Source organism: Micromesistius poutassou (genome assembly GCF_964030765.1).
Source record: "Micromesistius poutassou genome assembly, chromosome: 1".
Taxonomy (NCBI): Eukaryota; Metazoa; Chordata; class Actinopteri; order Gadiformes; family Gadidae; genus Micromesistius; species Micromesistius poutassou.
Window position 1 is genome coordinate 3,332,409 of NC_140271.1, and position 26,347 is coordinate 3,358,755.

Below are 26,347 nucleotides of genomic sequence, written 5' to 3' on the forward strand. Positions count from 1 at the left end.
ACAAATGGGAACAGGGTAACGTGCAACTAGTAGGATAGTGCTGCCTCTTACTTCATGTCAACTGTTGTGTGTCACTCGGGCTTAAAAAAAACATTAAGTCCTAGGTGATCTAAAGTGGTTTTTATTACCTTCCTATGCAACCTTTTTTTTTTTTACAAAAAGTTGTGTAAAGTCTTAGTAGGTCCGTGGCACATGATCTAGTTGTAAAGGCTAACTGACAAAAGCTCTGCTGAGTGTCAGTCATGCTCAGGCATTACAACTGCAATATCTGTTCAGGAATCCAACCATCAGTGTCAAGGGCTTAGAGGCTGCACAGAAATTTGGAAAAACAGGTGTCACTTCCACAGTCCAAAAACCACAGCAACTACGTATAAAGCTGCTGCAAATCTTCCACCTCCAACTTCCACATCTTCCGGTGGATGGAGGCGTCTTTCGTGAGGTCTGCCATCTTCACTGCCCGGATTACTGGTTCTGGCGAGGTGCCTTGGAGAACTCCCATCACCATCACATATTTACCTGGAACGCAGGAGCAGGGTGATGGACGACCTTCAAAATCAATCATCCGTTCTAAATAAAGTATGCGTGACGTGTGGACGTGAACTAACAGAAGGGTGGGCAAGGTTACAGGTAGGCTATTAACAGCCAATTAGTGAACAACCTCATTAGTGAACAACCCCTGTGGTTGGTGTTGCAGTGGTATGGCTCTACAATGTGTATGAGGTCCTAAGTGGCCTTTTTTCCATTATAACTAATTATCAACACCAGCTGAATAACCTTTTGGTATGGACGTCACGGGTAGTACACATTGCCCACTTTTTAGGTTGAGTTAGAAAAACCCATTTAATTTACCTTGGGATAAACATGGTTTGCCTTTTGGAATGTTGTTGACACCCTGAACAACAAAAGTCCCCGTCTCGTCCAAAAGAAGTACCATGTTGCGATCCAACTTAACCTCCAGTACGGTCCCTTGCATCCACACCATTGAAACGGAGATTGAACGACCATTAGCGACTCTGACGCTACATTCCATGTTGTCATTCAGTCCTTTACTAGTCCCATCTCTTAACTGACCAGAGAGGACTTTGATTGGCAACGGGCGTCCACTCCCTTCGGCATTCATAGTCATTTTCACGGCTTGTATCGAACCAGGGAGTACCGCTAGTAGCGTCCCGTGGCGCGCTTTATTTTGCCGGAACTTATATCATACGTCATACGGTATCTTACGTCATCGTTGCTTTCCTGCTAACCCCGTTTTTAAATAACAATTTTTGGGAACGGTTCAGGATTAGAAAGGAGAAAACATCTATTTTATTTTCGTCATTAAACACGTAAATCTAGTTCATGGAACTAACTCCCAAATCAAGCACATGGCTGATCGCTTTACCCTTTATTTCTAATAAGTTTAAGTCTTGCATGTGGTCTCAAATATTAATTTAGAAAATGTAAAACGTTAAGATTGTAGCCCACTGGGAAGTCCCAAACGTCAGCATTAGAACGTCCTGCTAATTTTCTTTATCTTCATCCGTTTAATTAAAAGCTTCAGCAGTTCTGGTTTACATGACGCATCACTAAATAACAATTTCCCCACAGACGGTGTAACACAAACATAGCCTACGATACAGGCTGCATTTATCTTATCAAAATCTTCTTATGAACCAGAACCAGTTTCTTATATAGGAATCAGATTTAAAACTATAAATTCAGACTCTTGAATTATGGCTCTTGAATATCAACGGTAAATCTGCAACGTTGTCATTATTTCCTATCACACCTATTACCCAATCGGCAAAAGCTGAGAAGAAAAAAAGACGGTGTATCAATTTTCCTTAAATAACTTTTATTTCTTTAAGAATAATTGAAGAAAATTGTTAGCAATTTCTGTACAATTATGTTTTTTTTTCCTTGGATTTGGTGAAAACCTTGTATGATGAACTGGACTGAGAAATGCTGCTGCCACGTAGTGCACCCAAAACAGAAAAAAATAAATCAGTTAGTCCACAGGCATCCTTCGGTTTCCTTTGCGTCTTTCCCAAAAAAATCCTGTACGCTTCCCTGTTGTCTCCGCTCTTGCTTGGCTTTGTCTTCCAAATCCCATTCCCAGTTTGACATTGTCAAAGTAGAGGCACATTAGAAATACTGCCATTTTCCAAGGACTGTGTCTTTGATTGCATCAACAAACTGTGAAGGCACCCAGTAGATCCAATACTGAGAAGCTTCTGTCGGACCCAACTGGAATGCCTTCAAATGGAAAGAAAGGAGAAAAGCAGGAGTGTAACTAGCACACAATAAGCATTTACTGGCCACACACGTGGGTAACAGTTAAATGTAAATAAATGTAAAATAATGGATGCAAATATCTTTCCTCCATGATTCAAGATGCAAAACATCCAAGATGCAGGCAGCTTGTATGTCAAGACTAAATCTGTGAAGATAACATTTAGTGGCACCGAAGGCTATTCCGAAGAGCATCAAACTTTATACAAGTCATTTTATACAGAGACTCACACAGTAAAGAGTATTTATTGTAATATGATTATGTGGATTAAAAAGGGAATATTTTAACAACTTTAAACTATGAAATGAATTTTATAATTATAGCGGCCAATATTTGCATTGCTTGTTATTTCAATTTGAAACGAGAGGCAATCTTTTTCGGGAAACGTGACTCGACGAGTATCCCTTTCCTGCATGCGTTTATTCATTATACTTCTGGTAAAATTAAAACTTCAACAGACGGGCGGCGGCAGGGTGGTTACCATCATGTGATAGCCATCATGGCCTTCAATAGATTCAGTCACTACATTCTTTATGGAGCCCATGGGTACCTTCTCCGTCCTCTCTGTAGACGAGACACCATTGTTTAGGGAAAACCGGTTATACATGTAAACAAACATGTGGGTCAACACATATAGACGTCAGGAATCGGTGTGTACCGCAGTTACAAAGCAGCCGTTAATCTCACCCTTGGTTCCGATCCACAACTGATCCTGCTCGAGTTTAAAAGTGAGTCGAACTTTCCCCCCGGATTTGTTGTACATCCCGGCTAAAGGCACTGTGGGCAAACGTTCCTGTTTGACAAAAGAGAAAACTCTTGCTGGTCAATGGTGGACCAACAAACGACAAAGAGAGATACTGCTGGTGGCAGATTATGGATTCAGAAGAAAATACATTTCTCTGACCAACACTTGCAAAAAACACAGTGATGATGTTATTTTTATATTTACCCTTACCTTTGTTCCTTTAACAGCTGGCATTATATCATCTGGTTTACCTTTGTCTAGTACCTTCCTGTGTTGCTGAGAAGATAACAACAAACATAGCGGTTTAGCATCCCAGTGTGAACGTCCATTATTGTCGTTGATGTGTCGAGAGGAACGAGCCTTACCTTTTGACTGCATAAAGGTTCTTTTTTGTTTTCTTCAGCCTTGACTTCCTGCTGGATTACCTCTTTGGGCGTGTTTACCGCTAGCACATCGTTCATCGTGGATCCTACCACCATTACTTTTGCACCGTTTGTAATTTTGATCTCGCGCAGCGTCTTGTCCTCTGGAAGCAATCCCTTGTACATGACTTTCTGCATTGCAGGGGGAAGACCTGGTAATGGGAAGGAATTGGCAATGGGTCTATATCCATTTCCTAGGGTAATGACAAACTCCACGTTCTCGGGCTGTAACTCGAGCCATTGGATATTTGGTGCTCGCCCCGATCACTTACCGGTAAGTGAATGGATCGCCTCTTTCAGCTTGGCTCCAGAGCTATCCAGAGGAATTTTCAGGTCGTACTTAATCTTGTTCCAAATGATCTTCAGGTCCACCATCTCCTGTTCGCCGTCTGCGCCATCTCCATTGATAATACTCGAGTCCTGAGGTGTGGAGTTTCCTTCCTCCGTCTGGGACACGCTGTCTGAGTCAACCTTCTCGGTGCTTTCACACAACGGCTCAGCGTCGTCTGACTTTACCTCCGCTTCCATGGTGACTTCTTGACTTTCTGATAGGAAAACATATGACAATGGTCCAGGTGCATGTTAACATTTGACAAAAGAAGGACATCACATTTGCCAATACTTGCCAGTCTTACTGTATAGGTATTCATATTGGTAAGTTGCCCATTTACTAACTGAATTTATAAGAAAAAAGATGACGACTAATGAGAAAGTAGCACACTATCATTAGGATGTACAAGTGGGGGGCAAAAGCCAAATGTGAACAGGCTACTTGCCACATTGTGCAAAAATAGACATGATAAATGTATTGTTTACATTAGGTAACCGTAGCAGGCTCCTGCATTTTATGTTAGGTAAGTATAGGACATGTACATCATGACTTCACATTGCAATGACCGACCCATTTTGGAAGCATAGGACCATTGGAATGTAAGTTAATATGTTGGTAGTAATTGCTCATTGTTTAGTAATTAATTGTGAAATGATTTATCATTCTGGAAAAGCATTTCTCACACGAGACACAGCAAAGTGTTTTCTATTAATTTGCCTAGGTTACGGTAGGAGTATCAACAACAATAAATCCAATGAGGAATTCTGATGTGATTGCCCTATTGACTCACCTTATCAGAGATAGGGTATTGCTACCCTACAATTCTTTAACTCATGCTATCTATTGTATTTTAGATTGTGCTGACTGATAAATTCACTGATTTGTTAAATGTAAGGTAAATCGAATAAGAAAGTGCTTCTCTGACTACAATAATATCAGATATAACAATATATCAGTCCTGTGAAAACCCAGTACATATGATTTGTAATTTACTCTTGGGTAAATAACAAATTTGAATGTATCGTTTTGTGCCATGTTATATTTCTTAGGATAAATGCTTAATTACCTAAATCAAAACAATAGCAACGTCGGCTAGATTAGTTGACACGGAGTTATCCCAGTGCAGCTTGTCTAGCTGTCAGATGACTGCAAGTTAAATATGACAACCATCGACTTTATCTTATTAGTTCTCAATGATATTCACGCATTATATATCAGTTTATAACGACATCTGGCATGACTCATGCCTTACAAGTCTGGGATAAAGACACGATCTTGGATACGAAACGAGATGACTCGACTGAATTTACTGCGAAACACTTTTTGTTTGACTGGCGGCCAGGAAAACGTTTGCTTCAAGACGAAATTTACAGTCTCACCAAGGATGATACTCAAACCTCAGGCTCGGCAGAGGGAAACGTGGATCCAGGTTAACGTTACATTAAAGGTCCGTTTGAGACGTGTTGGCAACACATCACCACCAAGAACCTTCTAGTCATGCTTCAACTGGTCATGAATCCCCTTTGACTGGACATCAACAACACGACACAGTGTCAGAAGATCCCTCACCTCCTCGACACAGTTATCTGCGCTTTTCCCCTCGACACAAAAGAGTAGAGAAGTGGCCACACGCAACAGAAACAGAAACCAGTCTGACATTTTCCCCACAGCTAACTTGCTAATAACGTTAGCGTGCATTAACGTGACACACGGGGGGAATGCGTCCCTGTAATAGTGTCACATTCGTGCACGCCGCGGCGATAAAGGCTCACGACGACAACACGTTCACCCGCTACGATCTCACGGAAGCGGCAGCGCTTAATATAATGTCAGGAAAGAGGATAATACAAGTATATTTTCTCAATACCCACCATCCTGGGTCGCCATGATGATTGTGTACAATCTGTTTTACGGTTTGTCAGAGATGGTGGTATGAGGCGAGCTGACATCATCCGACCGTCACACCGGAGGTGGTTGGCGCATGCGTCAGGGCAATCGCAACTCAACTTCCTGCTGGCCTGTAGATCAAAGATATATTTTTTATATACATTTTATTCTTTGGCACAGAAATGCATAAATATGTTACTTCTCTTGAATATAAAAATCGGAAGAAAAAAAAAGATATACACACAAAATTGTATTATTGTTTTTAAAACGTGTGGGAATGTGATTATTAAACATATCAATATTTCTGGGGAATAAGCCCAGAATTGAATACAACTGACACTGTCTGCGAGGGAAAGCTGTAACTGTGGAATGAAAGGGTTTAGTTTACATACGGGTATTGAGCAGGAACTGTGAGGGTGTAGTTTACTATCTCAAATTGCTTTAGGGCTCTTTGTTTGTCAGAGAAAGAGGGCAGTCACAAAGTGGTAGAAGAATTCTCATTGGTCGTTGTGTTTTCGTTCTTCTTCGTGTTCATTTTGTAGAGATTTATAAAATCCACACAGAAACATTACCGCCTACTACTGGATTTTTTACTAAATCTTTCCAATTTTCACATTTAACTCACAATTGCAAAATTCCTCCTTTCATAACAATTCGATTCTAGAGCTTTAGGCCACTTTACATTAATCCTATTTTAGAATAAATCCTTTTATTTAGCAAAATCATTAAGTAGGCTGTCTTATAAGTAGGCTATCTTAAATATAATCTGTGATGTGTGTGTGTGTGTGTGTGTGTGTGTGTGTGTGTGTGTGTGTGTGTGTGTGTGTGTGTGTGTGTGTGTGTGCGTGTGTGTGTGCGTGTGCGTGTGCGTGTGCGCGCACATGTGCCCGTGTGACTCTGAATCCCGTCATAGTGCCTGCCCCTGCCTTAGGACAATTCCAACATGCTGCTATGAGTTCCAGACTCTGGTGAACCTGTCAAGCATAATATGCTTGACAGGTTCAGAAGGATATGGGCTCCATATTATGGAGCCCATATCAACATGCCTCCTTCAACCTGCAACCCCTCCGGCCGACCACCAATCAGACAGGGTGGAAGGAAGGATGTTCATTCAATAACAAATATATTTCAGTGGCTCATTGTGAGGCAAGTGCACATAACTGCTGGCAATTCAGGCATCATCAAACAAATGGTACGAATTTAATAAAAACATTGTTTTCTTAGGAAGAAAAATGCATGAAAAAAAATGCATCTTGTTATTTTTCTTTGCTTTTCCTGATGCGGTACACAATTAAGTATGATGTTAATCTACCTATACATATATGATAATTACATCAATTCCTTGTATTTCCCTTTTCCCATTTTAATCGCACACATTCACTCAAGATCACTGCACTCAAAATCAGGATATTATTTTAGTCTTTCACCCAAAGACTATATGCATATAGTTCACACAGATGTAGCCTTCAATTCAATCGGTCAAACATTTTCTTCAACTCTCCGCATACCTAATCATCAAACCAAAAACGTATTATAGGCTACTTAATATGTAAATTCATACGCTTGACCTCTGGAAGGCAGCAACGTCTAAATACCAGTAACGGTCCCTCCAAAACCCTGGAGGAGAAGAAGAACATAGAAGAAGAGTTCCCTTAATTTAAGTCACAAGTTGGTAGACTTCAAGTAGTCAAGTATAACTTCAACTGCAATGCATTTCCAAATCTCGGTGGGTCAGTCAAAAAAGCTGACTGTCTGAGCTTGACTGCACTCAGTGTTATTTATAGATTTTCTTTGACACGTTTAAAAAGAATGCGTCTCATTGAAGTCATCATAGACCTTTGTATAGGAGTTTCGCCAGGATCCTCTCTTCTTTGAGTCCAGTCGATCATTATTTGGGATTCAAAAATCACAAAGGCGTTTCAGGACAAATCCAAAACTATGGCGGACGTAAGAACTGTGAACGTTGTGATTTTAGGCGTTGGATTTTTGTTAATTTTTACTGCCTTCACTACCTGTGGAAACATCGAGGTATGACCGCCACACTTATTAACAACATTTAGTTCCACCATTCAAATGACACGGCCTACTTGTTTCTTAAGTTGGTTCTGTCGATCAGAAGGCAACTGTGACATCTATAGGCTTAACCAGGAATGCACGGGTATGATCATTTACATAAAAGTGTGTAATGAAGCATAAACTATGGGAAAGTTATCGATGGGCTTAGCGCCATCGCCCGTAGGCTGAGAGCTGCGTGACTGAACCCCGTGTTTAGCGCATCCCGTGTTTCCAATTTTATTCATTCCGCAATCTGTCTCCGTTGGAATGACTTACGAGTTAAACATTTGTTATGCCCAACAGCCTATTTATGCCCGATTTATATATATATTTTTTAGCAAACACTGATAAAAAGCCTGAAGAATGATACCTTCACTGGAAGTGGTTACCACAGGTAGGTTGAAATTCTTATTTCTAATTAGTTTAGGCCTGGTTAACTATTTAGAAGCGCGTGTGTGCGCGTGCGTGCGTGTGTGTGTGTATGTGTGTGTGTGTGTGTGTGTGTGTGTGTGAGAGGGGGGCGGGGTATACAGGCTACTTATTCAGTGAAGAAAAAGTATTTTACATTTTCCACAAATCTGTAGCCTACTATTTTTGTATTAATTAATGTCATATTTTCAACAGCCTCGGAATCATCTATGGAGTTTTTTCCTTCTCAAATTTTCTTGCGCCAACAGTTGTTGCAATACTCGGCCCCCCGTGCACGATGTTGATCAGTGGTATACTTTACAGGTACACACTATTCAATGTATGCATGGATCTAGTTCTACTTATTATCAACTTATTTATGAATAATTCATTATTATATAAACATTGTATAACGCATTATGTCGGTCCCTAATGCTTAATATGTTGTTGTTTCTCTGTGTAGCTGTTACATAGCGGTGTTCCTTTTTCCCACTACATGGTCTTTTTACCTGACGTCTGTGATCGTTGGCGCAGGAGCAGCCAGTAAGTCAACCACACCTCGTGTTTATTATTAAAGGGTTTTCTATGATAATGTTTATAATAAGGGTTAAAAAATGTGTAATGCCTTTTGCTGCTGTTGTACTGTTATCACAAATTAAACACTCATATTGGATGTGCATAGCGCACAGTCGGAACACAGATTGTATATAGAAGGCGAGAAAGGAGTTTGGCTCCAAGGTTAAAAACGCATTGGAGTTCTAAGCCCAATGCCTGCAGCTTATCTGTAGCCGTCCTCGAGCAAGATGAAGCCTCTGCCCGCTAATTCATGACGTCACGTGTCTTCAAAAGTGTGCCTTTTAATGACCAAATGAGTGAATGTCTGTGTTTTTATCAGTGCTGTGGACCGCGCAGAGTCACTTTCTGGTGGAGAACTCTGAGGCCTCCACCATAAACCGGAACACAGGGATGTTCTGGGCTCTTTTGCAGTGCAGGTAAGAGCTGTGGGTGGGTGGGGGGGGGGGGGGGAGGAGGTGGGGGGGGGGGGGGCTGCATATTCCCATCTTCCATACCCTTCAGTGCTGTCTCAACAGCAGTGCTATGGGGATTTGCTTCATTCATGATTCAAATGTCCCATTTAAAAATGATCTTTTGTGATTCTCACATTCAATTCAATATGTCTCTCGAGTGGATTTATTATTTAATGTCCTGGAGGAATTCTGAGTACTGGATATTATAGTAATGATATATTCGGATTCCAAGCCAAGATTCTGCTCTTTGTCTTGCTTGTTCAAACTCCCATAGTTTATCTTGAATCACTTGTTTTAGGTCACACACATTATCAGACGCAATATTATTTGGTTCAGTTGCAGTACTGTAGTTCACACAGGCTATCACACACACGTTTGTTTCAGATTCCCTGCAGATGAAGGGCCCGTTTCGCTCAATGCTAAGTGCTACAATGCATCATGTTTAATATTTTGTTGACATTGTTTTTGTTTATATATTTGTTGACAGCATGCTGTTTGGCAACCTTTACATTTATTTCGCTTGGAATGGAAGCACCGAAATCTCAGGTATGGTCACAAAAATCAAAGTGGGACATGTACCAAAAATGTCTATAGCATAAGTTAGTGTTTTTTATATCATTTTAATACATTGAAATTATTATGACAAAGCTACTGAGTACAAAAACACACAGTAGTGAAAATAAATCCAAAAAAGTACATTTGGTAAGTACATTGAAACAAAACACCAGGTGCATAATGTTACAATATTCTCTGCATTAGCAGGGTAGACTAGTCTCCCGGTGAGGGTGTAGGAGTCCCAGCCGAAAGGTTCTTGGTTCCAATCCCCAATGTCTACGATCCAACTCCAATGCTCTGACCTGCTCATAACTGATACATGCATACTAAATAGTAAAGTATATGAATAAATATGAAGGCAAAGATATACTAAATTATACAGTTGAGTTCCGGTTGTAATGTCCCGCAAGGGGACACTCAATACGCAGCAGGGCATGATAGACGTTGCAAAAACCTAAAAAATAAACAACTTGATGAATAAAATGCTGTAAGGATGAAACACAGCCAAACAGATGACAGCGGACGACAGGGAGCGGGAGCCGTGCCATATGCTCATGTGTGTTTGCTGATGTTTATGACTGAGCTGTACTAACGAAATGTTTCCGTCACAGAGCGGAGCAGGAAGAATCTCTTCACCACTCTGCTGGTGACCTCCGGGGTCGGTACACTCTGCTTCCTCGCGCTGAGGAAGACACAGCATCAGCAGGACGATATGATCTCCGACGACGAAGGCCGCTCCCTGCTCTCGGCGCCCATGATGTAAATAATGATCCCTTACCCCTCTCCCCCCTCCCCCCCCCCCCCCCCCCCCCCCGCCCTCTCTCTTTCTCCCTCTCTCCCTCCCCCCCCCACACACACACACACACACACACACACACACACACACACACACACACACACACACACACACACACACACACACACACACACACACACACACACACACGACACAACACACACAGCTGAAGAAATACAAGTAAAAACTTCATAATTTGCTCTTGTTAGCTATGTAACCTCATTTCTGAGGGGTGTAATGGCGTATTGATTCGAAAAGTTGTCACTTTGAAGGTTACCGTGTTGTTGGCGACCGAGGGGACGTCCTTTGTGTTTGTGTTGTATTGTGCGTCCTCGCCATCATACTTGAAAATGGTTATTGATCGAGCATCATTATAGGAACAGAAGTGAACAGATGTATTTAATTCTGTTTCCTGTAGGTATAAACAAAGAGCAAACACTGCTGTAAAGGATGCCAAGACAGAATTCAGTAAGTTGTGTGTGTGTGTGTGTGTGTATAGAACAATAATAAGCCAACAAATAGTCGCACTGTGTTGCTGCCTCTCTATACCTGTATAACTGTACTCCCACCACCTGCTATGTGGGAATTTGATATATGGACAAATCATTGTTGTCATTTGATGTAACCTATTCTAATTCAATCTAATCCAATCTAATATATCTCTCACAACTCATATTTCCAGAGACCATCCTGCAACTTCTCAGGTCCAAAACAATATTGCTCCTGAGCAGCTGCATGGCGTACAGTGGTGAGTATAACGAATAATATTATAATTAAATATGTTCTATATTTTTGAAGCATCCTTTCCCTCAGTGTCGACTTCTCCACTTGTTGTCTACAGGTCTAGAGCTGTCTTTCTACAGTGGAGTGTATGGGACTTGTATTGGTGCGACGGAACAGTTTGGGGAGGCGGCGAAAGGCCTAATTGGCATTTCTGGAATTGTAGTTGGCATTGGAGAAATAATAGGTATATTTACTCTCTTCTTATTAAAAATTCATAAACTGACAAACGCCAGCCAGCCAGACAGACAGTGTGTCATTATGATTCTGCCCTCTTTGGAATAACATTTTGAAATGTGCTTTAATATTAATATCATTTCTACTTTATTATTTCTACTTTTAAAACGTTTCCTCTTCCTGCATACTTCCAACTGCAAAATGTGATTGACAAGTTTGGGAGTGTGACAATGTGGGTGGTATGACGGAAAGTTCGGGAAGTGTGTGGGAAGAGGAACAATCATATTATTTCTGGAATAAACTACCTATTAAGTGTTGCTCTTCTCCTGGCACAGGCTAAAGCTCACTTGCGGTTATTGGCATATCCATTATTGCAGCCATATGTTCATTTCAATTAATTGGCTACTTATTGTTTTGTTTTAGTTCATTTATTTGGAAACTCTTTTTCAGTTTCCTTTCGTAATTTCTCATCTCATTTCTTCATCATAGCCACATGAAGAACGTACATAAAAGACACTTTTTTGACATAGATGACAACAGACATACATTGGGGTTGGGCTAGAGGGGGATACATACATTGTGACATACATTCTCTGTGGGGTATGGCTTTGTTGAGTAATGGGATGGCTGAGGGGATTAGGCTTCTTCTGAAACGCGCTTTATTGCATCTTATACTTCTCTACCTCCTACCGGAGGGTAGGAGTGAGAAGTGGCGGTGGAGTGGGTGAGTAATGTCCTGTGATATTGTATGAGTGATACGTGCCATAGCTTCGACGTTTAGTTCTTGTCGATCGGAGGTGTGCAGACCAATTTTGGTGGCAGTGTTGGTTATCTGAGTGAGTCTGTTGCGATTTATTATTATTACAGTTATTACAGTGAGCATATTGAAGCAGGTGGAACAGTATAATAGAATGGGTTGAACAATGCTGGTATACAGTAGTAGGAATAAATGGGTTGAACAATGCTGGTATACAGTAGTAGGAATAAATGGGTTGAACAATGCTGGTATACAGTAGTAGGAGTAAATGGGGGGCAACATGAAGTCCTTTTAGCGTGCGCACTGCTGAGTCTCTGGTTTCCTTTTTTGTGAATGTCTGTTGTGTGGTGTTTTATGAATTAGATCAAATTCCTCATTGCACAGTACAATACAGTACAAATAAATGCAGTTAGCATCAGATACAGGGCAGTGTAAAGTGTCGGTACTGTAAGGCAGGTCATATATAAATATATATATATGTATGTATATATATGTATACATATACAGCAGTGCAATGAAGTACCTAGTGCAGTCTTGACCAGAAACAATCCATCAGTGAACGCCTGCCAGCTCGCTGATAAGGTGTGTCTATTCCCATCAGGCGGCGGGTTTTTCGGACTGATGTGCAAAAACAATCGCTTCCGTCGGACGTCGGTGGTCTTCCTGGGGATGGTGGTCCACTTCGTAGCCTTCTATCTGATCTTCCTCAGCATTCCGGACGACGCGCCCATCGTGCTGGAGACCAGCACGCAGTTCAAGTCCTACCTAACTCCCAGGTGAAAAAAAGAGAAGAAGAATCTTCATTAATGAGCTGAAACTTTTATACAGAGCCACTGACCGTGAACTCAGTACCGGGTCTCTAAGGAGCAGCTAGGTGGTGGGGTTATCTTCAGCTAGGATGCCTCTGGACATGTGTGTGTGTGTGTGTGGTTTGGGGGGGGTCGGGTCGGGGGTTCGGAACCAGTACCTAGTATCAGATGGGAGTGGAAAGCTCCAACCACTGTACGGACCACAGGTGCAAACTAGCTGTTTAGCTAACCCTGGTATAGAACCTGTTCTATACATGGTCCCTGTTAACAAAAGCCAATAAACTAAACTAAACTAAAGTATCCTGCAGGTCATCACTGTTATGTGGAAAAATATGGCGTATATTATCTGTTATCTTTCCTTTGTCTTTGATTGACCAAAACAAATATTGAATACGGGGCATAGCTGCACTATTATTATATTTAGGGTTTATATTTATATTTGAAAAGTTGCATATTGATTTATTAGCAAATCCACATAAACAACAATGTGTAACATATCCTATGATTCTACGGCCATGAATGCGGTAAGCACAGTAACACAGCGTTATAAGCTGGTGTATGAAGACATACATTTTTTTTTAACATGCAACACCTTTTGTGTGCAGTGTTTCCATAGCGCTGCTGTGTAGCTTCCTACTGGGTCTCGGAGACAGCTGCTTCAACACCCAGCTGTACAGCATCCTGGGCTGTGTGTACGCAGAGCAGAGCTCGCCTGCCTTCGCCATCTTCAAGTTCATCCAGGTAGCAAACTCAGTCATCGTTTAAAGACAGGGCAAGTCTTTTGGGAGTGGAGTGGTGTGGAGGTAAAATAGTCAATAGTCTAAATACTCGTCGAAGGTTGGCTTAGTGTATTGTGTTATAGATTATACACCCTAGAATATCTAGTAAAAAGTATATTTGAACAAAACAAAACGGAATACTTTTGATGTTATAACTGTAAGCTAAATGCCCTAATTGCTCACATATTGTCCACTATCAATGTATTGAAGCTGGAGATGAAGCAAAGTCACATAACAACAATGTGTTTATGTTGTAGTGTACTAAATCTGTTGGCGGTTGGGTCTGAGCTGGCAGCCCGTAGCAAAGGCATATATATATATATATCTCTTTTCTTTTTTTTCTTCCTCGGTTGTCCTTGGCAGTCGATTTTTGCAGCGTTGGCCTTCTTCTACAGCGGGTACCTTCTGTTGAGATGGCAACTGCTGCTCATGGTCATACTGGGATTCACAGGGACCTTGTGTTTCTTCCTGGTGGAGAGGATGCAGAACATCCCCGTAGACACGCAGGACCCATAGGAATATGTTGTGAAGGAGAAGTTATTGAGGGAGGAGGGGGCTGCGTGTTCATAAGGATGACTAAGCTTTTACATGTGATTAATATTGTGACTTCCGGTTTTGTTTTGAAATCTAATACTCTAAATGAACGGACATTACTGTAATTTCACTTGCACATTTTGTTCTCTATGCCCCTTTGCTATGGACTATTCATGAATATTTCAGTTTAAACTGTGCTGTTGTGCATCACTAATATGCTGCTTTGATATTAACTCTGATGTTTTATTGCCACTATTTACTTTTATCGTCTCAATGTAAGGTAATGTTAGTAACACAAGTATATTATCATCATTAGAACTACATTCTGCCTTGAAGATTGTTGCAGAAGGCAAACAGTATGTTTGTTATATGTTTTGGTATGTGTATGTTACTATGTTTAGTAACTTAAGGCATTTAACCAGAACCTAGATATTTGTAGACATAGGCTAAACTGTAGCATCATCTTTTGAATAAGTCCATTGGACTGGACAATCTCAAGTCACATTTGTCGAACAAACTAAAAAGACTGGATTACAGGGTTCTTTTTTTTTCCAAATCATATCAGAGCTTTTAAGTTTTACATTTATTTATATTTTGCGGTTTTTTAATCAGAGACAAGGGGAGAATTACTTTTTAAAACACCACAAAATACATATATGAGACAATCACCACTTAAGTAACATTTATTACTCCAGTTTTAATAAATGGTAGGGTTGTAATCTTTATTTCTATTCAGTAAATGTCATATAGATGAAAATGATTGATGTCACACAATAAACTCTGTTCTGTGTTATTTTATAAAGCTTTTTATATTACAAAAATCTCTGTGTAGTAACATTCTACTCCAATCACAATCACTGCAAAGGAATGTCACATTGAAGTAATCAGTCCATCGATTTTAAAATTGAATCTCCCATTGACTCAATGCAAATTATTAGTGGTTTGTTTTAAATTAGATTTGACAATGTGCTTATACAAACTGTTAATGCCAAAGAGAATAGAATAAGCATCAATCAATTACTTATTAATTCTTCCTGCGTTAGTACTTTTCCAAAAGTTTAATTTAGTGGTCACTTGGTGGTATTATAAGGCAGGAAGATCAAACAGCCGCATTTTCGCATTTTATTCAAGCACCAAAAAGCCATTAATCAAAAAAGGTGTAGGCAAGTTATTAGGGGAAGAGAAGGGGTTTAAGGTCTAGTGTTAACATATTACATCACTGATAATTGAGTATTGATTATATTATAAGCAAAGTAAGCAGTTTTGTCCTCAATCAATTGTGCCACTTAACACCTACAAAACACAGGTTTAAGTGGAATATACAGGATTTATTCTTAAAATTGCACTTAATTACAAGGGTAATCGCAATCGACTGAAACGTCGCATAAACTGGGTGTCACCTCATTTGGTGCTTGTATTTTTTTTTCCTGAACTTTCGGCAGTTCACACTGAACTTTGCACGTGCACACACACACACACACACACACACACACGCACACACACACAGGTGAACACTGATGGGCCCTATACTCTGGAGGGCCAAGTGAATGATCCACACACTGCACCATATTGGTATTGTTTATTTTTAAAGCCGAACACTAGATTGCTTAGTGATCAATATGGCACATGATCGATGGAGTGGGGTCATCGAGTGAGTCCCGTTCAATTAAGTAATGTTCATTCACAAACAAGATCTGTTTTTCTTAGTCTTTGCTTTTCATGGTCTCAACTTCGTCTTTCTCCTTTTCCTCCCACATCCACAGACCCACTCATATAGTTTATTATTCATTTACTCGTTAATAAATAAATTGACTCATTTAGATATGGGGAGCAGGATAGTGTGAAGTCTAGGGTTCTGGGTACAATCCCCAATATTTGTAGCCTACCTGAGGCTATCACCGTGCAAGATTCCGACTCCACTAACTCCCCCTCGCTAATCACCTAATTCTGCATTCACTGTGTCAGAATAATAGCAGCTGCAAAATGACTAAATAGTGAATACAACACCTGATTACCGCTAAATAAGTTAAACTGGAAAGGCAGGATACATAGTTTTTAACTACGCAAACGGCATGTTTTTCATCAGGCAATTACATCTGATAAGCCTGCCCGCTGTTGGCATACATTATGGAAATACTTCGACACCAGAGAGTGTTTGTACGAATACATTTTGAGGCAAAAATTAAATATTGTAATTTGAAAAAGCATATTCTATTAAATTAAAATGACTAACAGCTCTATAATTCATTTGCAGGAGATGAGCACAAGCAGTTCAAACCCTGTTGGTTCTTTTTTAAATGTTGGCATAAAATGGCGTTTAATAGTGTGGCCGTGTTTCAATGGATCAAGAATGTGTGATACCCCTGTCTCTCATTACCCTGAAAAGCAAGTGTTGGCCGTTGGAATACAAGTCATTTTATTTGTCACAGTCATCAGACATTTTCTTACATAATAAAAAAAAAATACAGATTTGAATTTTTTATTTTTTTATGACAACCATACAAAAATCAATAAAGTTTTAGTTTCCGTGCGTCACGACCACCAGAAACTCACTGAGAAGCTGAGGGACAGGGAGCGCACGTAGTGCCAGTGCTGCTCGGGGATGAAGAGCACCTCGCCGGGCCCCAGCACGCACTCCCGGTAGGGAGCGTCCACAAACTCTGGGAAGCGCGCCATGTCGGGATTCTCCACCTCCACCTGATTAGGGAGTAGGAGGAGGGTGGATTTAGGGATCAGAGAGAGAGAGAGGGGGGCATATATACTATGTATTGATGTATATTCACGCTGAGGCTCGGGTATTCCATAGGCCCCCACCTGGCTGGTGTTGTGGAGGAGCACTGATTCATGAGGGTAGAGCTTCCCACTGTCGCTGGGGGAATATAGGCGAATGTACTTGCTTCCCAACACCTAGCGTAAATAAGGGAACGAGAAAGGAGGTGGAGGAGGAGGAGGAGATAGACTACTGCTCACGTGAGGACACTCAAGACAGCGGTCTGGACTTAAAGTGCGCCACTCGTTGTTTTATTATTGCTATTATGATTGCTACCTGAGCCAGGAAGTTGTGCTGGGGGTCTTGGTGGAGTGGGGACACTGTTCCCGAGGGGCCGAACCATGCGTTGATGGTGATGTGGTCCTCGTCTTCGTCGCCCAGGCAACAGTAGTCGGGGATGCGGATGTCTTCTTTCAGCTCGGGGATCTGAAGACACAAACCCCGTGCATATGGACAACTTTTAGAAGATACATCCTTGGGACCTCTACCTGTTTTCACTCACATATGTGAACACAGAATTTTTGCAGCATGCGGCTCAGGAAGTAGACTGGGTTGGCTGGTAACCGGAAGGTTGCTTGTTCGATCCCAGGCTTCTCCTAGCTCAGTGTCCCCGAGCAAGACACCTAACCCCTAACTGCTCCCGACGAGCTAGCTGTCGCCTTGCATGGTTAATGTGTGCATGAATGGGTGAATGTTATGCAATATTGTAAAGCGCTTTGAGCGGCCACTGGTTGGAAAAGTGCTACATAAATGCAGTCCATTTACCATTTTGAATGACAACATTTTGAACAAGTTTGGAGGGTCAATCCTGAGTGACGCAAATATCTGTGTTGATCATTATGACAGGAGTGTGGGTTGTTTTCTATATGCGATAACTAATTCACCAACTTTGTACAATTGAATTGCTTCAGCCCCATCTCTGGAATCTGCACTGTGACAACGAGTCGATTGAATATGAAACTATGGAATCTACAAAATGCCAATATTACAGAGCTGCCAACAGCTTTGCAACACATGTGGTTGCAATAGATTTGGCTCCTATCTGGAAGCCAATTGCAATCAATGAAATGAAAAGTTGCAATTTAGCCTAGACTATTGAGCAGTTCACTCACCGTGTGCCTATTGCTTTACAACATTTCCACCCTCTCCATCAATCAACATATTTTTAGGCTTCAGTGAACTATGCTATTGCTTTTATATATAAATAAACAACAGTTCAAGGTAGGGCCGGAGTGATATGGAACTCTGTAAACTGATTGGGCGTCATAGCTGTGTGTATACGCTCATTATACAACAGTTGGGGGTCGCCATCCCGACGCGCAGCGGAGGGACGAACAACACCCCATAACTGTGGTATAATGAGAACATTTCTCTGACTGAAGCGATCTATTGCTTTTATAAAACGGTTACGTAAGTATGGCGAAATGAAAGTCATAGACAGCCTCAATTTTGAAAAGACGAGAAAGTCGGAAAAGCATTTTTTTTAACGAATACAAAAATGTAGTCCCTCCTGGCTGCCTGCAAAGTGTGCGGCGGTTGCTATGCAACACACGGTAGCGTCCTTCAGAGAGATGGCTAGAGACGGTAGCTCGGTTCGCAGGCAATTTAGCCTACTAATGAGCAGTTCACTCAGCGTGTGCCTATTGCTTTACAACATTTCCACCCTCTCCATCAATCAACATATTTTTAGGCTTCAGTGAACTATGCTATTGCTTTTATACATAAATAAACAGTTCAAGTTAGGCGCGGAGTGATACGCAACTCTGTAAACTGATTGGGCGTCATAGCTGTGTGTATACGTTCATTATACAACAGTTAGGAACCAATCAGATCACTTGATTTAAGCCACCTTTTTTATAAAAGCTCAATATACTTTCAGGGCAGACTGAGCCGACTATCAACAGGAGGAAGAAGGGAATTTATTGTTTAAATAACAGGGTGTCAGTAATACCAACATGTAACCCTAAAAATGGGCGTGACAGTAGTGACAGGCGGTTGATTGAAGACATTCCATCCAATGAACCACCATGCAACAATAATCATAATAATAATAATTCATTGAATATATATAGCGCTTTTTTTTCTGGAAACTCAAAGCGCTTACAGTGAAGGGGGGGGACCTCACTAACCACCACCAATGTGTAGCGCCCACTTGGGTGATGCACGACAGCCAATCGGTGCCAGAACGCACACCACACACCGGCTTGAGGTGGAGAGTGAGGGAATTGATGAATCAGCCAATTACACATTGATTAGGGGGCCAGATTGAATGAGCCTGGTTGGGCAGTTTTAGCCAGGACACCGGGGAATCCTACCCTGGAAATCCAGAGTTGTCGCGAGAGCACAATTTGAATTTGCTCAGGGAGTCACTCTGGGAATGAGCAATATACCTGATTCCCCTGGCCCAGAACATTAACCAATCACATTGACAGTGTTGTGCATGAACTAGTTCAAAAGAACTAGTTCCTTGAACAAGTTAATTTTTCTATGAACTTTGAACTGAACTTAACATATTTCTAACTAAAGAACTTGAACTAGTTCAGATTTTGTGACATTCTGAATTGATGCTTAGGTCCAGATGACATGTTTGATAAATAGTTGAATTACTGCCTTAGTTGTGATGAATGAAAAGGGTGTACAAATAATATCCACAACAATTTGAGATGGTAGTGATGGGCAGCTGATAATGGAGAGGATTCATTTTAAAAGATGAGCACAGAAATACTCACTCCCACAGTTTTTCCTTGGCTTCTAAAATAACTGTTAATGAACTGAACATTAACTAGTTCAAAACTGAATTGATGAACTATGAACATGAATTTATTAATTTTCTTTTGTATGAACTGAACTTTGAACTTGTTCATGTGAAGTGTGAACTTGCACAACACTGCACATCGGTGTATCTGATATAGGCAGGCCAAAAGCTTTGCTTTTTTACCGACCAGATAAGTCTTATCTATTGGTTAGCTCCGCTGGTCTGGATACGTCACCCCTTGTATTCTTCTGATTGGTCGTAGTGTTATCCAATTGCGTGCAGTGATATTTTCAAATGCACGCTTGGTGCCACCCCTCGAGTTGGGCCATTTTCATTACTTGTTGCCAGACCCTACAGCTTTCTAGACGTGGGTCTGGATTACCAGGCTAGGGGAATCCCCTACTCTTTGCGATAAGTGCCCTGGGATCTTTTATGTCCTCAGTGAGTCAAGACCTCGGTTTTACGTCTCCTCCGAAGGACCGCACCTTCCACAGCACAGTGTCCCCTGTCACTACAATTTACCTGATCAAAGAGCTGGTGCTGGGCCAAATACCCCACCGGGTCGTCCTTCACCTACACAGATTTGATGGGAGGAACACAAGACGTTACGAAGAATAATCAAACAGCCGATCCAAATAGAGAAAATTATTATCAGGCATCACTTACTTTTACTGAAATGTATTTATCAATGAATTCATTGACTGTAAGCAGTCGTTGTGACCACTCGTCATCAGTGTATCTTGAGCCAACTTCCACTGGCACCGTTCGGCATCCAGCAATTGATCTTATGTAGTCTAGGCTTTGCACAAGAGTGTAAACAACTTCATTAAATACATTTATTAAAATAAAAACAATTCAATAAAAGATGTTCCCTTGGAATAGAGTCAATATTCAAGCTTAAGTTTGGACGACCATGAAATATATCCGCAAATGTACAAATAAATAATGTGGACTGCAGTTCTAAAAGTCAAAATCCATTATGCAGACAGTAAAATCTCATGCCAATAAACAGATGTTACATGATGAAAAAAATCAACCATTCACTTAATTGGTCTTTGTACTGGCGACGTTAATGTACAGTATGAAGCTGGGTAATATAGTGAACCTATAGAACCAATTCCCTTCATTGCCATTCACATGTCCAAATATAAATGGTTTGTCTTTTGTATTTTAATGACAACAGGCCTACCTCCAGCAGTGGTCATTAAGGGCTGGCCAGTGGTTTATTATTCCTTCCAGAATAACTGGCTGTTTGGTAAGCAGGTTATTGTTCTTGAAGTGTTCCAGTGAAGGGCAATGCATCCTGGGAACTGCAGTGGTTTGTTCAATAAGAGGAGCAGGTGGGACTTCCAGCTTGATCTTCTGTTCACAAAGCAAACACATTGAATGTCAAGGAGCATTCCATCTCATTTGGTTTCTTTTTTTCATTAAGAAGGCATACACCTTTGCATTTTAATGCACAAAAGTTTAATTGCCTGCGGGTGGTGCTTTAGGGTGATTTTAACTCACGCCATTAGTGACTCTTACTTCTTATTCATTTTCAGTTTGACTATGAAATCAAACTAGGCACCAGTGTTGTGCCAAGACACCATTAACTCCACTCACCAGCCAATTTAATGAATATGAATGTTTATTTTTAAAATGTGTTTGTTTTAACTATAATTGCCAGTTTTTTTTAATTTACTTGTCTTAACTGTAAGGCGTCTTTGAGAGTTTTGAAAGGGGCCCTGAAACAAAGTGTCTTATTATTATTAAAAGGGTCATGTAATCATGAATAAAAGCCACGCCACCTTTGCCTGAACTCGGGGCTCTGTGTGAACCTCCCCCTCTTCGCCGGCTCTCCTGACCTCCGTCTGCAGGATCTGCACCAGGCTGTGGAGCACGTTGTCCATGACGGACGCGCCCATCAGCAGGCCCATGTCGCACGTCCTCACGGCCTGGCGCACGCTCTCCGGGGACGGGTCCCCGCGGCACAGCGCCAGGGCTTTGAACAGGCAGCCGTAGGCGTAGACCCGCCGCCACTCCTTGTCCACGTCCCGCCACGTGCCCGTGTTGAGCCTCTCCCAGGACAGGTCGGTGACCATCTGAGCGTTGGTCAGCGCGTGGTTCTGGGGGCTCGGGGTCTTGGCGTTGGCGTACAGCCGCCGCCTGCAGCGTAGCAGCAACGCCGCCACGCTGGAGTCCACGCTGTCGCTGAACAGGAGCGGGAAGCCGGCCTCGTCCGGAGGCAAGATGGCGGAGATGTTGGACCACAACGCCGCCATCACTGAGGGTCTTTATTTGCACTGTGGAAAACATTTTTTTTTAAATTAACACCCACACAAACCCACTTGGGACACTTCAGATTTATGTGGCCCTTATTGGATAGCACTCATGTATGTATATATAGATGTATATTGAGGCTTATTGGTTCTGTTGTTTTCTTCCCACTTGGTTTTAACTAAGTATTGGATTCAGGATTATGTATAACTACAGTCATATAAATTTCAACCTATGGCGAGGGTTAACACAAAACTGGTTATTTTTCTACTTAATGGCCACACATTATAGCAGGATAATAAAAAAATCCAGTCCCATTTGACGAAGATTCTTATCCTTACTTAAAAAAAGTAAGCATTGGTGTGTGCTAAACTGAAGAACATCATAGAATGCATTCGTAAAAAGCATTTAATTGCAGAGGACCTTTGTAAATCCCACAACTGAAACACTTTAGTTTACTACAGTGTGTGATTGGCCTAGGAGGTAATCCTCACAATCTAATCACAAGACACAAAGGCACTGACGATGGTGTGTACCTTTTAATATTGCTTCCGGTTAACAGCCTATGTATCAGTCTTCATTTTATTACGTTGTTTACGATCCTATTGACTTTGACCAAGTCCAGCGGGGAGTGAAATCATCCCTACTAGGAATTAGGGAAAGGCCATTGGATCCCATCTCAGCGAGGTAAACAGGTATACAAACCACTATAGTTTATATGCGCCAATAACTGGGAATGCGCTGTACCACAACAGAATACTGAACAAAACAACCTTGTGAACTTTAACGACCGCTGAATACGTTATATTAGGCCCCAGGTATATTGGCAATATCTGGGGTTTTAATGAATTAAATTTGTCTTTTTTTATCTGCAGAGAAAGAAAATCCAAACAATGGGATCCTCACTTGTGTATTACACTAAGGTACGTTTCTCTTTCGGGCAGATCCTTAAAACCCGACGTTAATGCAACAACATTTAAACCAGACATGTGGGTGCAAAACATTTAGTATATTAATTCTAAGCCTTTTTACAGTTTGGACTTCCGTGCAGATGTTCTCCAGATTCTCACCTCGTATCTTCTGGTAACATTTCTATTTCTAAAATAGAATCACCCATACATCTAACGTTAACGTTATTGAATAGAAAATGAATTGATAGAAAGATACCGATGCATATACAGTACGTTCCAACGCACCGAAAGTGTTTCAGCACTGATAGTGGCCAAGTGGGACAATAAAAACAGTCCGACAAGCAACGGGGTTCATTTGCAGCATTGTTCCACATCGAATAGCACACTGCTTGTTTATAACATCACCAATCCAACAATTGTTTGATCATTTAAATGCACGCGTTGTTTTTGCTACTTGCATCTGCTCTCTCGATCCAGCGGCGTGTACTAGTGTTTGAATCTATGCGCGTGCGTGTTTGTGGGCGTGGTCGTGGACTGCGGCGCGCACACGTACAGATGCAGGCCATCTCACTCGCTCACTCACTCATTCACTCATTCACTTTGAAATTATTTGAAGTTCGTCCCAATCGAAAGACATAAATAATCAGATACCGTATGTGATTATGGTGGATGTTTTTTTTAAATAAACAACACTTAAAGTCTGGAAAATAGGCTTAACTGAGAGAAACTGCTCCATGGCTGACTCTAGCATCTGTTACCTAAGACGACCGTCACAGCCCAATACATTTGAGTCAGCTTTTGTTCTCGTAGCTATGCATAACATAACATAAAAACACTTCTTTTTTTTAATCGTTGTCCATGTGGTGGGAAATGCACAGCTCTGAACTAGCCAGCTTCTTCACTTATGAATGAACTTTCCCAATTATAATTTTCTTTACCAAATAAGATAAAATACAGATTTTTTTTTTTCAACAAGCAACGGAAATAGCCAACTATAGTCAAGTATAACCACTGACTCCTTTTTGTTGTATAGAAAGACACTACGGCGTGGGCGCACAGCTTTGATTAACACTTATAAAATGCTAGCAATTAATTCTCATGAAAAGCCATTTGATAACACGATTCAGAGTTTCCCCCACGGCGAGGACTCTATCTCTAAGGGGAGGAGATAGGGAGGTTGAAATAGAACGGGCATGCGGGCCTCATGTGGCCTGGCGGGCGGGCAGGCCTGCAAGGTGTTCACGTGTTATTGTGTTTGGGAGCAGTGGGAGACTTTTTGAAGTAGCTGTCATCATGTTTTTTTCTCAGGGCTTGGCTGTGGTAGTACATGAGAGAGAGAGAGAGAGAGAGAGAGAGAGAGAGAGAGAGAGAGAGAGAGAGAGAGAGAGAGAGAGAGAGAGAGAGAGAGAGAGAGAGAGAGAGAGAGAGAGAGAGAGAGAGAGAGAGAGAGAGTGAGCGAGAGTGAGCGTTCCACCAGGAGATAGGAGAGAGTGAGCTGGAGAGATAGAGACAGAGTGTGAGAGAGTGAGAGGTCTACCAAAAGAGAGGAGAGAGAGAGAGAGAGAGGAGAGAGAGAGGTCTACTAGGAGAGAGAGAGAGAGAGAGCAGAGAGAGAGAGAGAGATTTACCAGGAGAGAGGAGAGAGAGAGAGAGAGAGAGCAGAGAGAGAGAGAGCAGAGAGAGAGAGCGAGAGAGAGAGGTCTACCAGGAGAGAGGAGAGAGAGAGGTCTAGAGAGAGCAGAGAGAGAGCAGAGAGAGAGAGAGAGGAGAGAGAATGCATTATTCAGATCAGAGTGTATCACTCTCTGCTTGTTGAAATAGGGTGTGAAGGCTCATTGAAGGTCATGGAAGCAGCAATGTTGTTGATCCCCGTGCTGTCAACACCATGCGCTGGCCGTCCTCCCGAAATCTCCTCCAGCAGGGGGTCATGACCTTTTCCTGGATTTATGGAGCAGGAACGGTGGGGGGGGGGGAGCACTGTGAAAATGGAATAAGAAATGAAAATGACCTGAAATTAAGATGCATGGTATTGGAAAATAATTAGAATTAATTCAGGTATTTAAAGAAATCTTTTTTTTATGTATTTGTGTATTTGCCTCAGATTAATCAACATATTTGGAAAGGATGTTTGCCATCAAATATTTGAATCATAACGATTATGATTAGGACTATTATCATTATTTTAAGTAGTATCAGCACGACAGTCGTCGTTTGATTTGATAGCAGTAGTCGTAGCAGTGGTAGACGTCATTAGCGTCACTATTATTATCACCGTCATAATCGTATTTACCGTTGGCCCCCCGAGGTGCGCCCCACAAAAGTGTCACGTGCTCGGGGTCCCCCCCCGCGAGCCGAAGCTGGGCGTCAGGGGCCCAGCGGAGCCGAGCGTGACAGTCAGGACCACCACCACAGCGTCCCCATAGGGGAGGGGCCAATGCCTGCAGAGGCAGATCCACTCAGGGACCAGCGTGGGGGTGTGTGGAGAGGCAGGTGGGTGGGGAGAGGGGGGGAGGGGGGTGGGAGGTGGGATGCAATCAGCCCCTATTACGCTCCAGGTGCTGCAGAAATAAAAGATGGAAACAACCCTGGGGTGGTATCGCTACGGATCAGAATCCAATTAAACACCGTTAAGCTCTCTACACAAACACACCAGTCCTAGTCTGTTGACTCATGAAATTAATCTATTGTCAGCGCGAAAAAAGAATATGTTGCGAGAGTAAGTACCCCGCCGCAGCCAGTCGAACCCATGTTGAGCTCGGGTTCCGTACCCGGGACTCACGACCATGCTGCTCGCGACGACTCGGGTTGCGATTGATAAATTGAGTTTGGCAGGTTTTCTTTTTGTCAATGGGGATGACAGGAGTAAGATAGTGCGTGTGTAATGAGTAATTCTGGCATTTCTTAAACAACTTTGGAAAGACTTGCAGAGATATTCTGAGATGTGTGAGGAGGCACACATAGGAGCACAGCACACGACACACACACACACACACACACACACACACGCAGGCACATATGAGCATGCACAGCACATGACACACACACACACACACACACACACACAACCACACACACGCACACACGTACACACACAAACACACACACACACCACACACACGCACACACACACACACACACACACACGCACACACGCACACACACACACGCACACACACATGCGCACCTCACACACGTATGCCTTGGGCCTACACCTGGGCCTGCATGTCCAAAAAGCACACATACACACAGCACAGACACATGCACCCACCCACGCACACACAACCAGCAGGACCCCCCCAAACTCCCAGCGACAA

At 42.0% G+C, this 26,347-nt stretch overlaps 4 protein-coding genes across 5 annotated transcripts; 1 reads left to right on the plus strand and 3 right to left on the minus strand.

Annotated features, from left to right (window-relative positions):
* Window positions 1-10: 10 nt before the first annotated feature.
* rmi2 (RecQ mediated genome instability 2) lies at window positions 11-1,160 on the minus strand. Its single transcript, XM_084470782.1, has 2 exons — window positions 850-1,160; window positions 11-516 (listed from the first exon to the last, which is right to left on the minus strand). The coding sequence occupies exons 1-2, from the start codon at window positions 1,124-1,126 to the stop codon at window positions 365-367; spliced, it is 429 nt and encodes a 142-aa protein (XP_084326908.1). The 5' UTR covers window positions 1,127-1,160; the 3' UTR covers window positions 11-364.
* A 656-nt stretch (window positions 1,161-1,816) lies between these two features.
* ubfd1 (ubiquitin family domain containing 1) lies at window positions 1,817-5,780 on the minus strand. The gene is made up of 7 exons (XM_084488872.1): window positions 5,645-5,780; window positions 3,715-3,987; window positions 3,386-3,594; window positions 3,231-3,296; window positions 2,963-3,068; window positions 2,757-2,839; window positions 1,817-2,238 (listed from the first exon to the last, which is right to left on the minus strand). The coding sequence occupies exons 1-7, from the start codon at window positions 5,658-5,660 to the stop codon at window positions 2,128-2,130; spliced, it is 864 nt and encodes a 287-aa protein (XP_084344998.1). The 5' UTR covers window positions 5,661-5,780; the 3' UTR covers window positions 1,817-2,127.
* Window positions 5,781-7,329: 1,549 nt separating this feature from the next.
* LOC311383850 (UNC93-like protein MFSD11) lies at window positions 7,330-15,111 on the plus strand. The gene is made up of 13 exons (XM_084488616.1): window positions 7,330-7,688; window positions 8,054-8,109; window positions 8,340-8,447; window positions 8,587-8,666; window positions 9,019-9,115; window positions 9,639-9,697; window positions 10,318-10,465; window positions 10,921-10,970; window positions 11,185-11,250; window positions 11,344-11,469; window positions 12,818-12,992; window positions 13,631-13,766; window positions 14,168-15,111. The coding sequence occupies exons 1-13, from the start codon at window positions 7,599-7,601 to the stop codon at window positions 14,318-14,320; spliced, it is 1,344 nt and encodes a 447-aa protein (XP_084344742.1). The 5' UTR covers window positions 7,330-7,598; the 3' UTR covers window positions 14,321-15,111.
* A 1,698-nt stretch (window positions 15,112-16,809) lies between these two features.
* On the minus strand, window positions 16,810-23,332 carry kdm8 (lysine (K)-specific demethylase 8). Of its 2 annotated transcripts, none has more exons than XM_084488340.1 (8): window positions 23,193-23,332; window positions 21,654-22,148; window positions 21,053-21,222; window positions 20,530-20,662; window positions 20,386-20,436; window positions 17,385-17,534; window positions 17,153-17,245; window positions 16,810-17,035 (listed from the first exon to the last, which is right to left on the minus strand). In XM_084488340.1, the coding sequence occupies exons 2-8, from the start codon at window positions 22,125-22,127 to the stop codon at window positions 16,871-16,873; spliced, it is 1,236 nt and encodes a 411-aa protein (XP_084344466.1). In that variant the 5' UTR covers window positions 22,128-22,148; window positions 23,193-23,332; the 3' UTR covers window positions 16,810-16,870. The 2 variants fall into 2 exon arrangements, with proteins under 2 accessions (XP_084344466.1, XP_084344465.1); XM_084488339.1 differs by having other exon boundaries at window positions 21,053-21,225.
* Between the last annotated feature and the right edge of the window lie 3,015 nt (window positions 23,333-26,347).